We start from the raw sequence: 14,140 nt of genomic DNA on the forward strand, positions 1-14,140 counted from the left end.
AGAGCATTATGTGATTTCTGTTGAATACATTAAATCTTTTCTGCTGTTAAGACAAAGACAAATGTATTCTAAATGTGAGACATGTTTTTTTTTTTTATATATATTCACTGTATTTGTGCATGGGGTCCAATAACACAGAACACAGTGCATGGAGTCAAATTCATTACTACACACCAGCCCCAATCGATATATAGATTTAATTGAGGACTTGAAAAACTACACCAGCCTGGCTTAATCATTAAAACATTTAGTCTATTGATTAAAACGAGGGGGCAGCTTTTAAAGTCAGTATTCCTCACATGATTTACATGACTGGTTATGGGGTCATATTTTACTATACAAATTTGCATAGATATAAGATTAGATATAATTTATTACTGCCGGCCAGCAGAGGGAACTAGCAAACTACGCTCTGTATAGTTATGTCTTGATACATTTTTTTTTTTTACTATAAGAGGAAGCCCTAAAGTTCCCCATCTTTGCAGTGTGTGTTGTTCAGAAACACATCACCATGCAGCACTGAAAGCTACAGTTCACCTCCCCCTGATCAATAGCTCACATTATTAATTATTTACAGTTTTTTTTTTCTGCTTGCTGATGCTGCCCTTTTGGTCCACTAAAAGTAAATTTGTTTGCTTATTTCTAGACCATAGAAGCACTGACCAGGCGCAGGGTCCGAGGCCTGTCCCTGTGTCCCCCCTTCTCAGAGGAGTTGTTCGGTGGGACTGTGAGGGCGCTCAGTCATGACCCCCAGCCCCCCAAACACAAAGCCAGTGGTGGGGCTAGTTCCTCTGCATACAGAAGTGAGATGGGGGTGGGCGCACGGGAGCCAGTGGTCTTCACTTGGTCCCATGGGGTCAGATAAAAGCTCCCAGCCTCTCCACCAGACCTGCCCCTGAATATACACCTCTCTTGCCACAACTAAACAATACACACAGGTACAAAAATCAGATACATTTTTCAGTTTTTGTCAAAGGTAAATTTTCAACTTTCAAGTCCTCATTTGAGATTCAAAATATCCTGTCAAAGTCACTTTTAAATTGGCATTGTATTTCTAAAAGATTTTGAACAATGAAATTCAAAGCTTCCAGATAATGACCAGGAGTTGCATCAGAATCAGAAAATGTTTTATTGCCACCATCAGAGAACACAATTCACAAATTAGAAACTTGCTTTGGCAGTGTGGTGAAACAGAAAACAATGGATTGTTAGTAGTTAAATATACAAAAATATACTGTACGAACAAAACAACAACCCAAAACTAGCAACGCACATAGACTAATTATTGTGGAAGCATACATTATTTGTTGGGAGAAGTTTATGGATGCCTGAAACCATTTCTGTATTTTTATAAAAAAAAGGGAAACATTTTTCATCCAAAAACGTGTATTTTGTCATCTTTACTACATTCACTTCTTGGATTCTTTTTAAAGGCAATACAGTAGGAGATGTATTTACCTTGTTGACATGTTTCGGCTGCTAGCTATTTATTTATAAAGCACTTTTATAAACAAGGTTTACAAAGTGCTGACAAGGTTTACAAAGTGCTGAACCCAAAAAAGAACCCAAGAAGTTAAGAAACATTTTTCAAGTGAATAGTGATGCACTCTGTTAAATGGCCAACTGAAAAGAGGATTTTGGGCGCACTTATGTTAACCAAACCTGTACTTATGATCCAAAACATCCAGTCTAACTCGACACCACTTATGCCTTTTTTAAAATGGCCCACCATCTCCAGGCTCCGCCCACACAGGGGCCATGAGCCTGGGGGCCTCTGTTTTGTTCTGCCTGACGACCATTGTCTCCCCCTGACCTCAGGGTCAACTCAACGCACCTCAGGAACCACCGCCATTCACCCTCAGAGCTCCACATTGGACAAACCCTCTCAAGAGCCTGGAGCTGCCTTTAGCCCATGTGAGTGGGAGGAGGGACACACACATGTGGTTAGACAATATACAGACATGCTCTCCTCTTTGACTGGATCAGAGGGTTAATTTGGGCTTTATTGTTTTTACAGTTACAAGACAAATAACAATGTCTTTTAGCAGTATAACGGAGAAAGCATTGCATTTGAATCAGGACACACAGCGGTTACAAGCCAGTGTACACAAAGATTGAATAAACGTAATGGAAAAAAGATAGCTGTGTCCGGAAGGGCATCCAGCGTAAAACCTATCCTAAATTAGATTACTGCAGGAAGTTGATTTCATGTGTCATCCCTTCAAGGAGCTTGGACAAAACATTTTGTTTTTAAAATGCCTTCATTAAAGTCATTCAGTTTTTTCTATTCAGTTCAATAAAGTTTATCCTTGTTTTAAGAGTGCACAAATAAAGTTCCAACCTTTGCAACAGAATTTAACAATGAACAGTTATTCACTGTCCTTGCATGACGTACAGCATACAGACTAGTGACTACAATTTTTGGCAGTTAGCAGTTACAAAGTTGAGGCTTATAGACTCAACTTTTATCAGCAATTTAATTATGTTTTTGTACACATTTACACATTATTTCATCGCAACCACACATTTAGCTTGTCAAACATCTGCAGAACTACCAAAAGATTTCTTAAATATCCAGTTTTTGTCAGATTAATCACTGATACAGCAGAAATCATCAAGGCTGCATATGTTTGAATATGTTCAAAGGTTGCGCCTGTTTTTTATCTGTGGAAATCAAACCAGTGGAATTTAAGCCATTGCATTTATTTAGGTTTTGGTTCAAAAGGAAAAGTGCACAATGTATGCCATCACTCTGTTTTATGCCTGGTATAAATCTTAAATAGTTTTTAAGTTTGTTCAATGGGCAGAGCTCGTGTCCTCTGGAGCTGCTTGGTCCCTGGAGCAGAGGCAGATCACAGACGCTGACAGGTTGAAAATGGCATGATGCGGCCGAACGAGCGTGAAAGATGTTCATCCAAGCACCAACACACAGGAGAGCCCAGCAATTAAGCGCTGACGGCTGTGAATCTGAGCTAACAACAGATTCAACTTTGTAAAACACAGGCCAAAAATAAAGACATGAAATAAGATTTAAGTGCGTTTGACAGTTTTTGATGATTCATACTTTTTCCTAATTTGGTGCTATAATACCTGTTGTAAATATAAATTATCGTTTTACATCAACTGAGAAGCAGTTTGTGAAGAAAAGTTGAAAAATATGTTAAAAATGACTGTAAGTAGAGAGTTTTATTTTAGAGAGCTCCACATTGATGACATTACACTAGGGAAAATTCTACCAAAAATAATGATGGTTTTCTTTATCATTTTATTTGTCATATAATAATCTCTTTGTACATTAGGGGAGTTTTGGCCTATTCTGTGTAATATTTATGTAATTGCCTTCCCTATGTCATGATTTCCAACTAGGAAGTAAAATCTGAAACCTACAAAAGAAAAAGGGAAAGAAAGCGTAAAATGTTACTCAAAATCGTAAATATTAACTGTGCTTTAGTAAAATGTGTAGTCTAACCTGTCATAAGCACTTTAACTTTAAGAAGTTGTCTTATATTTAATATTTTTGAGCAGTTGAGTCACTCCTTTTTTTTAACCTGGAGTGCGCTCTGACAGTGCAAGTTTCAAAGGGTTAACACTTTAGGGATAGAGTGCAACAAGCTGTACAAACATTTGAACACATCGATGTATTACAAATGAAAATATGAATACATTTCTTACACATCAGTTTTCCCCAGGTTTGTACACTGGAGCAGTTACCAGCAGAATGACAGTCTTGTTCCCAGGAGCACCATTAAGAAAGTAATGAAGAGAGAAGGTCCTCGGAGTAAAGACTAATTTCACGCATCCAGCGCCACAAAATTCATCTTTCACATTGTTTTACATTAGAAAGAAAAGAATGCAAAGGTGGGTCCCGCAAGAAATGAACAAAGTAACAGTCCATGGAGTTTCAATTTCTTCATAAATACTTATCTCAAAAGTGACTAGATAAAGCACGTTACTAATACTGCATCCAGCGAAAACATGATTTACTGTGACAAGAACAGTGATTAAACTTTCAGTTCCCCATTTCTTTCCACTATTCAAATGTCTTTACTATTTATGCTGGTTTAGGAAAGCACTTCTGTCATATCAATATATTTAAATATTGTGGAAAAAATAAATAATAAATTAATTAGTCAATTGTAACGTGTTGTAAGGTTAAACATCTTATCAGCACACATGTAGGTACTTAATGCCACTCTCAAACACGCCAGGATGGGCATCTCTTTGAATGAATATCTACTCTCAACTTAATACAAAACAAACAAACAATAAAACCAAAAAAGTTCACTTTAAATGGCACAACTGAAATAAGTATGCATAGTTAAATAAAAATACTGACCTTTCCACAATATTTTGACCTATTCATACTTTGTAGTGACATCATGCCAGGTTTGTTTTATGTGTGTGTGGCAGAATGTTCAGCTGTTACCATAGTGACACAATACAGACATCAGCTAACACTGCCAAAAAGTTTTTAGATCATCTCAAAACTCAAAAAACAAACAAACAAACAAATCAAAAAATGGACTCAAAAAATCATTTTCAGGAGCCTGTGATCAAAATGAGCTCATGGTCATATTTAGGTGTTTCATTTTCAATAAAAAGGTGAGTGACTAACTGAAGAAACATATAAACTTTTGACTGTAATGGTATTTGAGAAGGACTTGTTTAAGAATTCAAATCATCTCACCTGTAGTTTTAACTAAGTCAGTTATTCCTGGTCAAATTGTGTTAAAACAAAACTCTAAAACAAAGCCTCAGACAGAGCAGTGCCTTCAGTTAGCATCACACCCCCAGGAAATGTTGATGACATCGGTGCTAGTATGGCCACAGACAGCTGTCAAACCAGTTTTTTAACAATAAAAATGTACAAAACTAAAAGTCACCTGAGTGTCTGGAGTACTGATATGTGCAGATGGACTTCAGACTTTGTAGTATATGTTAGTAGGAGTTTGTGGGGCAATCTCCTGTACTATATACACAGGTGGGCCATAGTCGCTGTTCACACGCTCAAAATGGCGATAGATCATACTATCAGACGCCCTGAGAGGGAAGACCACATCACTGCGGTCAGAGCCCATGTCACTGCTGATACTGTCCCGTTTGGGCACCGTCAGAGTGTTGAGGGACACAGAGGCAGACTGAGGTCCATCTGGGACGCAGTGACCACGACGTCTCTTCCACAAAACCACAAACGAAACGATGAAGGCCACCAGAAGGAGGAGCACCCCGCCAGACACCAGCCACACGACCAGGCCTGGATCAGAGCCATCAGCGCCACTGGGGTTGGTTTGTCCCGCTTCTGAGGCAAAGTCTGTCATTACAACAAGAGGGGAACAAGCATGGGACAAAAAAATTAGGACAAATGAAACAGAAAACGCACACCGAAGTTCCTATAGAGGTGCAAATGGAAGGGACAGCAACTTACAAGTGAAAAAAAAATTCATTGCACACTCAGATTGATGTCCAGAACTTTTTAAATCATGGATAACATTTCAGCACAAAGCTTTGGTCCGATAATTTCTTTTTCTTAAAGTCTTTTTCTCAGGTTTGTATTCATGTTGATTGTTTAAAACTATATTGCAAAATTGTCAGAATCAGTATCTGCGTTAAAAATAACTAGATTGTGAATTAACATCATGATCTTCTATCTGACAAAATCAGAACATATGAGTTGTTTCTCATTTATTTTCTCCCCCAGCTTAAAAAAAACTAAACAAAACAAAACATTTTGCTTGTTGTATTATCATAAACATATAAATAAGTAGTAACAAATAAAAATAACTTGATTAAATATAACATAGACCATTATTACTTTACAAAATTACACCCCATAATATAAAACGCTATATTTATTTGTCGTTTTATCTGTTATCCTTTGTAATATTTGTCTTATCAAGCCCTGTAGGCCAAAATGTCAAAATGCCATGATATAAATATTCCCAACAACAATATACTGTATTAAAAAATATTATAATATATAAATTGTGGTTTCACTGTGACCCTTAGTTAGAATTTGTCAAGTCCTATCACCCAGTATTAAAAGCCTACAGTATATGTGAAAATACTGTGGCATGAATATTCCTCACTAGCCACAAGTCATGATCACAAACTTCAAAACAGCATTTTTTATATTCATGTGCAGCTCTCTTGTGGTCAGCCTGGTTAGTGTGTAAAAGCTGTGCTAATGTGGTATTGTGATGAGAAGTGTTCACTTGTTTGGGCAACTAAAGTGAAGTGGTAAAAAAGAAACAAGAGAAAGTAGGAATTTGCGGATAAAGTGGCTGATATTGTAGAAAAAAATTTACACAGACTTAACATTTTAATTAATTTTGTGCCACTACATTAAGACAGTCAATTTTGTTTTCCCATATTTAGAGATAATTTAATCTTTAATGATAACTGCGACATTTATCGGTTAGAAAAACAGTGTAATCTGAACATAATGTACATACATGCCATCAAAGAAGTAAAATCACATTGCCACTTACAGACAGCCAAACACACTGCTTAAAGGTGCACTGTGTAACTTTTTTTTTTTTTTTTGCCTGGAATGTTCCACAGTAGGGCATTAAACATATCACCCTTGCATTTGTTCAATTATAGCTCAAAAATACTCTGAATGTGAATTCTTACCATGTACAGACTTGCTTTTCCATAGATCTGACCATTAACCTGTCTCCATTGGGATTACCAAATTTATTTTAAATATTGTGTAATAATGAAGGTCAAACAACAATATCTCCATGGCGACAAGCATATGGCGGACCCTCCACCGCAAAAGTTACACAGTGCACCCTTAAATGTTAATACTGTTACAAAATTATAACACTACACTGCAAAAAATAATAGGTTAAAAACACTTAAATTATTTGAGCAGATTCAACTTGACAAGTAAAATTATCTACCAGTTGATAAGTGTTTTTCTTAATTCAAGCAGCATTTGAGTTTGTTTCTTCATCCTATTCTTATCTTAAGTGTAGCAAGATTTATTTTCATATTTTAAGTACAAAAAGTCCTGATCCACTGGTAGATAATTTTACTTTTCAAGTGAAATTGGCTCAGATCATGATAAAACTTTCTTAATTCAAGTAATCTTAACTTGGCTAGATTTGAGTATCTATGTGCAGTGACTCATCAGTATGTTTTCTACACTGGGTAAACATTGACTAATAAATAATTGAATAAATCTGCATATATTTACTCACATGTAACATATATCTTACTCATTTTAAAGGCTAAAGGCTGTTTTTCTCATGTTCTAACCAGAGAATGAGACTAAAAACTAACCCTGGTGAGTTTATATTGCTGTAGATACAAACAGCTTTACCCTTGACATCACTGGGGTCTGGTTCCTTGGCCTTGGACTTTGGTCGAGTGGGTGGGAATCTGGTGGGAGACTCCTGAAGTGTAGAGAGTGGCTCCGAAGAGTCTGAAAAACAATTCAGCTGATTTATTTATATATATCCGTTTACATAATTATGTTATGAGCAGTGTTTTTAAACTTTAAAGCACCCGTATTATTGAAAACATACCATGGATTTGTTTTGTTTCACACATGTGTAACACACAAATCCTGCATATTTAGACAGATTTTTTTTCTCAAACATTATACAGGTCCACTGTGTTTTTAAACTCCATACACCTTCACAAGAATCAGCCCTAGAAATGTCAATCTCTACTAAATTAAAAGGTAAAAGGAAGCTTTGGAAAGGTAGATAGACTAGTAATAAAGTGTTACTCAAACATGTGTGAATGAAACAAAACACAACTCCGGTTATGTTTTTGATGTGGTAAAAACACTCTAACATGTTTTAAAGCTCACAAGAGTAAATTTTGTGACATATAGGACCTTTAAAGATCATGTCTAAATGGGGCTTTGTGCTCTTTCCCTTCTCGTGACCACATGATGCGTAACACCACAATGTAGCATGCATTTTATTCAAAGAAATATAGTAAAACACTTATTCTAAAACAGGTGCAGTTTCTTTTCAGGTCAGAATTGGAACATTTACTATTTCTTACTTGGAAAATGTCTAAATCATAACTTTTTCCACCAAAACATAAATGAAAGTACTCAATTTATTCAGTGGTTTTGAATATGGGGAAAGCACAGAATGAAATCAGAAAATAGTCTTGTTGAGATATCTAAATGACAATGCCTACATCTCATTCATAGAAACACATTACATATTATAGAAAGACAATGAAGATGCATAGTAATGATTGTTCACATGTTTCAGTTCAAGCTGTTTCCAGGTCAATGCTCAAACTGGGAATCTTCATACTACAAAGAAACAGAAATCTCATGTTGAACTGTAAAATACAATTGTGGTTGACCTTGATAGAGCTGGCTCTGTGTGGCAATGTTACAGAATATCTTAAATTCCTGAATGCTTAAGTTGAGAGATTTATCAAACGAATTAGAAACATACAAGATAAATTGAATACTTTAAAAGTAAAATAACTAGGGGAAACACATGTATGTACTTTTGTGGTTAATTTTACAGTGCATTCAACTGTTGTGTGTTCCTTAAACCTCAACCACACCATTTGCTAACTTGTTTCAGCACATTTCTGACATCATAAAGCAACAATATCATCTACCATCAGGATAATACAAAAATATGAAGATCACCCATCCCTACCTTGGGCCTATGTAGTTGGTTAGTTACTTCCTCCTGGAAAAACTAAACTGTGGATCTAGTGTGCAATATTGTTGTGTCCTTAAGCAAGACACTTCTCACCTGGGCTAATATGAACGTGGTGTGTGCATAAGTAAGTGATTGGTCCCTGGAGGGGGTGATGGTTCAGATTGGCAGTCTTGTTTTTGTCAGTCTACCCCTGGACAGCTTTGGCTATACCGAATATGGAGTAAATGAATATGGCAAAGTAAATGGCTTTGGCTGACTTGATCCAGTAAATTTTTATTATTTATTAATTGGTTCTCCTTCATAGAATTATGTGGGCCCCATAAATAAATATCTGTGATTAAATGTAGATGACAAAAGTATAATTTAATTAATTTCTAAAGCACAACCTCTCCAATATTGAAAAGACTGGCTTTCAGTTTTACCCCAAGCTGAGTATCAGAGCTAAGTCTGATTTATTAATGTTTCCTCTAATCTAAATACTGGTTTACAGCAGTGATATTCGTAAACACAGCAAGCAAACAGCCACATGCTTTCATGATCAGAACTGAAACTCACAAAATGCTGATTTTTCATCTCCAAGTCAAACTCCTGAATTATGTATATCGAGACTTTTTCCTATCGCAGGGATAAAATTACTGCATCGGTTTTTAAAATCAGTAGTACAGCATGGAGGATACTGCACCCAATGTTACAGACTGTCAGGGTTATGTCCAGTGTAGTACAAATGTAAGATGATTGATAAGATTAAACTGTAATGCGCATGACTGTAGCACACATACTTCTGCATTAAAGGTGAAGCGTTTTGACCTCTTCAAATCCACTGATCACATGATAAATAATACTTTTTTAAGCTGCCAATAGTTTGCATTAAGGGAACCAGATCTACGTCAGTGTGTCCACAAATGAATCCAAAGGCTCCCAATTCCAGACAAATGGACTGTGTCAGGAAGGACATCTGACTTAAACACTGTATGTCAACTCAGTACACTCTAAGTTAGTGTTGAACGAATGTTGAAGAATGTGTGGTTGTAATTCTTCTTGCAAGCATTGAAATGGTGATTAGATTTATAATTTATGTTTTATAATAAAGGGGCACTAAGTAACTTTTAGTGAAGGGTCCACCACATGCTTGTTTCCATGGAGATGTTCCTGATTTGCCAAGAATGTTCCAGACTATGGCCTTAGACTTATTTATTTCCATGGAGACAAATAAGTGACATCACCAGGCTAAGTTACATGGTGGCCCCACTCACATAAGAATGCAGTTTTTTTATGAGCTTTCTGAGCAATAAAAACATGTTTAACTGAATAAATGCAGCATAGATCAACTTAATGCCATACAGTGGAACATTTCAAGAAAAACAATAAGATTTCTATGGAGTCCAGCAGGTTATTTTACCATCATCCAAAAGTTACATCAGTCTACCTTTAACATTTGAGACATGAAACATTATCAAGTAAACTAGACCTAAATATTTGTATTTCAGAACAGGTTTGAAGAGGTCAAAAGTACAGAGTTAGAAAGTTTTATACACATAATAACCCAACTGAGACAGCATAATTGTGTTTTGTGAATACTTAAATAAGTACAGTACAAAGGCTGTACAATTAATTGAATTTTGATCTTGATTTCAATTTGTGTGTCAAACAATCTCCAAACTCATAATCGAGTTGAAGCGATTTAAAACTTAAAGTTTATTTGGGGATTTTTAAAAATATATAAATAAGTATATTTATTTTATTTTTTTAAATATAGAGAGTATAGAACAGCTGGATATATAGTTTATTTTGGAGATGTTTATGTTTTCCTATGCCTTATTTCATGTTCAAAGTATAATTTATTAACTTTATGTTTTATACATTGAAACTGCTCAAAGGTACATATTTGTAGCCTATATTTGTTTTCAATTTGAAAGTTTTGCATAAATTATCAATAACAAGTTTATTTATTTATTTATTTATTTTTTAGATAAATACTGAATAAATGCATCTTTAAAAAATAATTTGAATAATAGTGATTTCAATATTGACCAAAATAATTGTGATAATGATTTTTCCTTAATTGAGCAGACCTATACAGCACAATAAAAAAAAAAAGTGATAAATGAATAATTGTGTTTTGGATACAAGTGACTTACTCTGTCCAACTCTTAGCACTAGCTTCATGGACTTGGCCCGGCACACTCCCCCGTTGATGTTGTCCAGTCCTTGTAGAGAGCCTGTGGAGGTGGCTGACCAAGCAAACAGAAAATATTAAATTATATTTGGAAGAAATGCAATCTTTACAAACTTAAAGGTGTGCTATATAACTTTTTGGCTGGGGGGATCTCTCCACTTTCTCTACCAGCACTACCTTACATTTACATTTATTCAATATCAGATGGTTTTATAGCTCTTTCTATACCTAGAAAAGCAGGCATTCTGACTGTGAACGGGGTCACCTCTCCGCAGATCTGATCTCCATGATGTATATCATGTATATCAATACCATATGGTGAAATGAGGGTCTGTTAAAAGCATTTGACAGACCCTTCACCAGAAAAGTTACACAATGCACCTTTAAGTAAATAAAGATGATAAACGATAATATTGAAACTAATTTGTGCCACTGACACAGTAACTGAAGACCAGATGACCAGATTAAACCATAAAAACTTTCAAATGTACAATATTGTTTAAAAAAAATCATCAGCTGTGATAAATAAATAGCAGAATGAAACACTTAAGTACTTAGTTTGCCTCTGTAATGAGTCATAGAAGTGGTTACTTCAAACTTTTACAGCTTAAATCGTATCATATAGCCAAAAAATAACCCAAAATGTCCCATTAATGCAAAGAAACAAGCCTTAGAACTAGTTTTAGAAAAAAAAAGTGTTATCTAGATAACACAAGCATTCATACATCCATCTACGTTCAACTCTGCGTCACCCCTGCCATCACCAGTAACTCGCAATTAGGTCACATAGCAACAACTCAGAGGCTACAAGCTTCGTTGCCATGAAAATTCGCATCAAATCTGCCTGATGCTGTACTAGCCCTGAGTGATTTGGGTCATGTAAGCTTTAGGAATGGCACTGGACACAACCACAGCTCTCTTCTGTACGCGCCTCCATCACACGCATCAGTTGCCATTAAGACAGAGCACCAAAAAAACAAGGCTTAACTAAGTGATGGTAACGTGAAGGGACATGGTGAGAGGGAGCTAAAGAGGACCACTTCCTATTCCAACAGTAGCAAAAGGGTTGGTGTCATTGATTTGAATCTAGAGCAAATTGTAGCAGCTTGTACAGCACTTATGCATAATTTATTTTAGACCATTAAATTGAAACACAATGGGAAGCGATAAAAATAATCACATTCAGTTATTTCATAAACAAGACTTTTAATCAGTGCCATTGAACAGAAGTAGTAATAGTAATTTAAATTTACTTCTCCATATTCTGAACTCTACTCCAAACAAGATGCTTTAACTAGCAGGACTAGCTATTAACCTTTTAAAGTTTAAAAGCCCCATACTTTATCAATTTGAAACTGCTGGTGCTTGATTTTATTAATTGCATAGCTCTATTGGAAGCATCATGAAATTCTAGGGGAGGATATGAATATTTTGACTGACCAACCACAATCTCAGTGAGTGAAGTTTTCAGGAACCAAATAAACGGAAAATGTAAATAGCCTATATTGCACTGCTTTCAGATATGTTCAGTTCCCACCTAAGGCACATAGTTGCTGGTCCAAACTGTATAATAATAAACCTGTCCTGGCTTAAACAAAATTAATGAATAAGATGAAGTGAAACAGAATATAGATTATTTGTTTTGGTTTGAAGTGAGCTAAATGTCCATAAATGCTGGTCCGCTGCCAACTTTCCACCAGGGCGATGATATTGCTTTCCTTCCATTGTTCCACAGTATGGCATTAAATGTATATGTTGCGTTTGTTCAGTTAGATTATTTTATGGCTCAAGAATACCTTGAAAAATACATGCCTTGTTACTGTCAGCAGGGTACCCTCTCCAAAGATCTGGCTTGTAACTTGACCTGCTGATGCCACCGTGTAACACTTCAGGCTATGCAATAACATCTCCATGGAGACTAGCAGGTAACCTATTCTCCATCAGAAAAGTTACATAGTGCACATTTAAAAGATGGATTTAGCACAGACCACTCACACCCGCTGAAAATACTGAATGAAAGACAGAGCAATGCAGTTGGACTCACATGTGATGTAGTAGTCCTTCCCTTTGAGAAACTCCAGGCCCCAAAGGTTTGGGCTGAACTCCTGAAACTTGAAGGTGAATTTAACGTCTTTGTGCGGTTTATCACAGTTTAGTAAAGGAGTGTCCGTCTTCTCTATAACACATGTGTCCATCTGTCTGCGGGACACAAGGTAAACACGGTAAAACTCCTCCCGCTGCCCTGGCTCTGATCTGGGGCACACAATGTCCATTTTGTCCCCAATTTGTGGGTAGAGGGTCAGACCTAGGCCACGGACAAACCTGAGAAAATTAATAAACAGTTTTAACCAAGAGACACTGACAATAAAATAAAACATCCAAGAGAAGCAAAGTATCATTTTGGAACTTGTGTGATTAAGGCCAAACTGAAAGCTACAGACCAACTGCAGAATATGAGGATCTGTAAGATTTTGTGGTGAATCCTCTTACACAGTAGAGCGATAAGATTGGCAGAGCCAAGTGGAAGTACTAATCTGGAAAAACACTTTTCCAAAGCAAATGGTTGGCATAAAATTATCTGGCAGGGTAAGGCAGGGTCCCACTGCACAACACGTACACTGTATATTGTAACATGGACTTATATGTTATAATAACAAACAGTATAGTTCAATAATGCAACCGGGATTGCAAATGAATCAATAAAAAATACCGCTGCAAATCTTTTGGTTCGGAGCCAAATTGTCCTTTTACGCATCTTTTACGCATAGCAGTATCAGGGCGAAGTTGTGAGTCCATTCGGATGCGCACCTGTTCCTCGCACTTACTTGGTGTTGGAGCTGCTCCAGTGGATGGACTCCAGAGTGATGGCGAGACAGGAGCAGACCAGAGTCAGGACCAAGACGGGACCGCAGCGCCATGAGACTGTCCCCATCACAGGAACCAGGGCGAGCCTCTGACTCCGACTCGTCGGGATCATGAAACGGAGCGCGCTCCAGTCTTTTGCCTCTGCATGTCTCCAGTGACTCCCGGCGCGCGCGGGACAAGGCGCATCCTGGAGAGGGATCCGCGCGGAGTCTTCCAAGAGCCGCGCGCGGATGAAATGTTCCACATTGTGCGTAATTGGCTAGAAAATCATTCCCGTGACGATATCCATGTATTGGGGGCAGAGTGAGGAGTATTTCAGCAGTCAGCTGACCGGCCGGTCCGCCCATCCACTGTACACTGTGTAAGCTGGAGGAGGGAGAGGGGACACGAGGAGAAATCTGAGGAATGCTTTAGGCTACACGATTCCCAAGTTTAAACGAAAATGTAA

At 37.0% G+C, this 14,140-nt stretch overlaps 1 protein-coding gene across 1 annotated transcript; it reads right to left on the bottom strand.

Annotated features, from left to right (window-relative positions):
• Positions 1-4,682: 4,682 nt before the first annotated feature.
• On the bottom strand, positions 4,683-13,773 carry LOC110173019 (ephrin-B2a-like). The gene is made up of 5 exons (XM_020938993.2): positions 13,653-13,773; positions 12,872-13,149; positions 10,790-10,882; positions 7,328-7,429; positions 4,683-5,311 (listed from the first exon to the last, which is right to left on the bottom strand). Exons 1-5 carry the CDS (start codon positions 13,757-13,759, stop codon positions 4,920-4,922), a joined length of 972 nt encoding a protein of 323 aa, XP_020794652.2. The 5' UTR covers positions 13,760-13,773; the 3' UTR covers positions 4,683-4,919.
• Positions 13,774-14,140: the final 367 nt, after the last annotated feature.

Source organism: Boleophthalmus pectinirostris, unplaced genomic scaffold, assembly GCF_026225935.1.
Source record: "Boleophthalmus pectinirostris isolate CB_2022bp ecotype Guang Dong unplaced genomic scaffold, ASM2622593v1 HiC_scaffold_19, whole genome shotgun sequence".
Classification (NCBI taxonomy): Eukaryota; Metazoa; Chordata; class Actinopteri; order Gobiiformes; family Gobiidae; genus Boleophthalmus; species Boleophthalmus pectinirostris.

Excerpts from the sequence above, each read along its gene's own strand:
- LOC110173019 (XM_020938993.2), bottom strand. The coding sequence starts at position 13,759 with ATGGGGACAGTCTCATGGCGCTGCGGTCCCGTCTTGGTCCTGACTCTG. Across the intron at positions 10,883-12,871 it reads GAAGGACTACTACATCACAT|CCACCTCCACAGGCTCTCTA; the intron begins GTGAGTCCAACT and ends TTGCTTGGTCAG. Across the intron at positions 7,430-10,789 it reads AGTGCTAAGAGTTGGACAGA|ACTCTTCGGAGCCACTCTCT; the intron begins GTAAGTCACTTG and ends ATTGTTTTTCAG.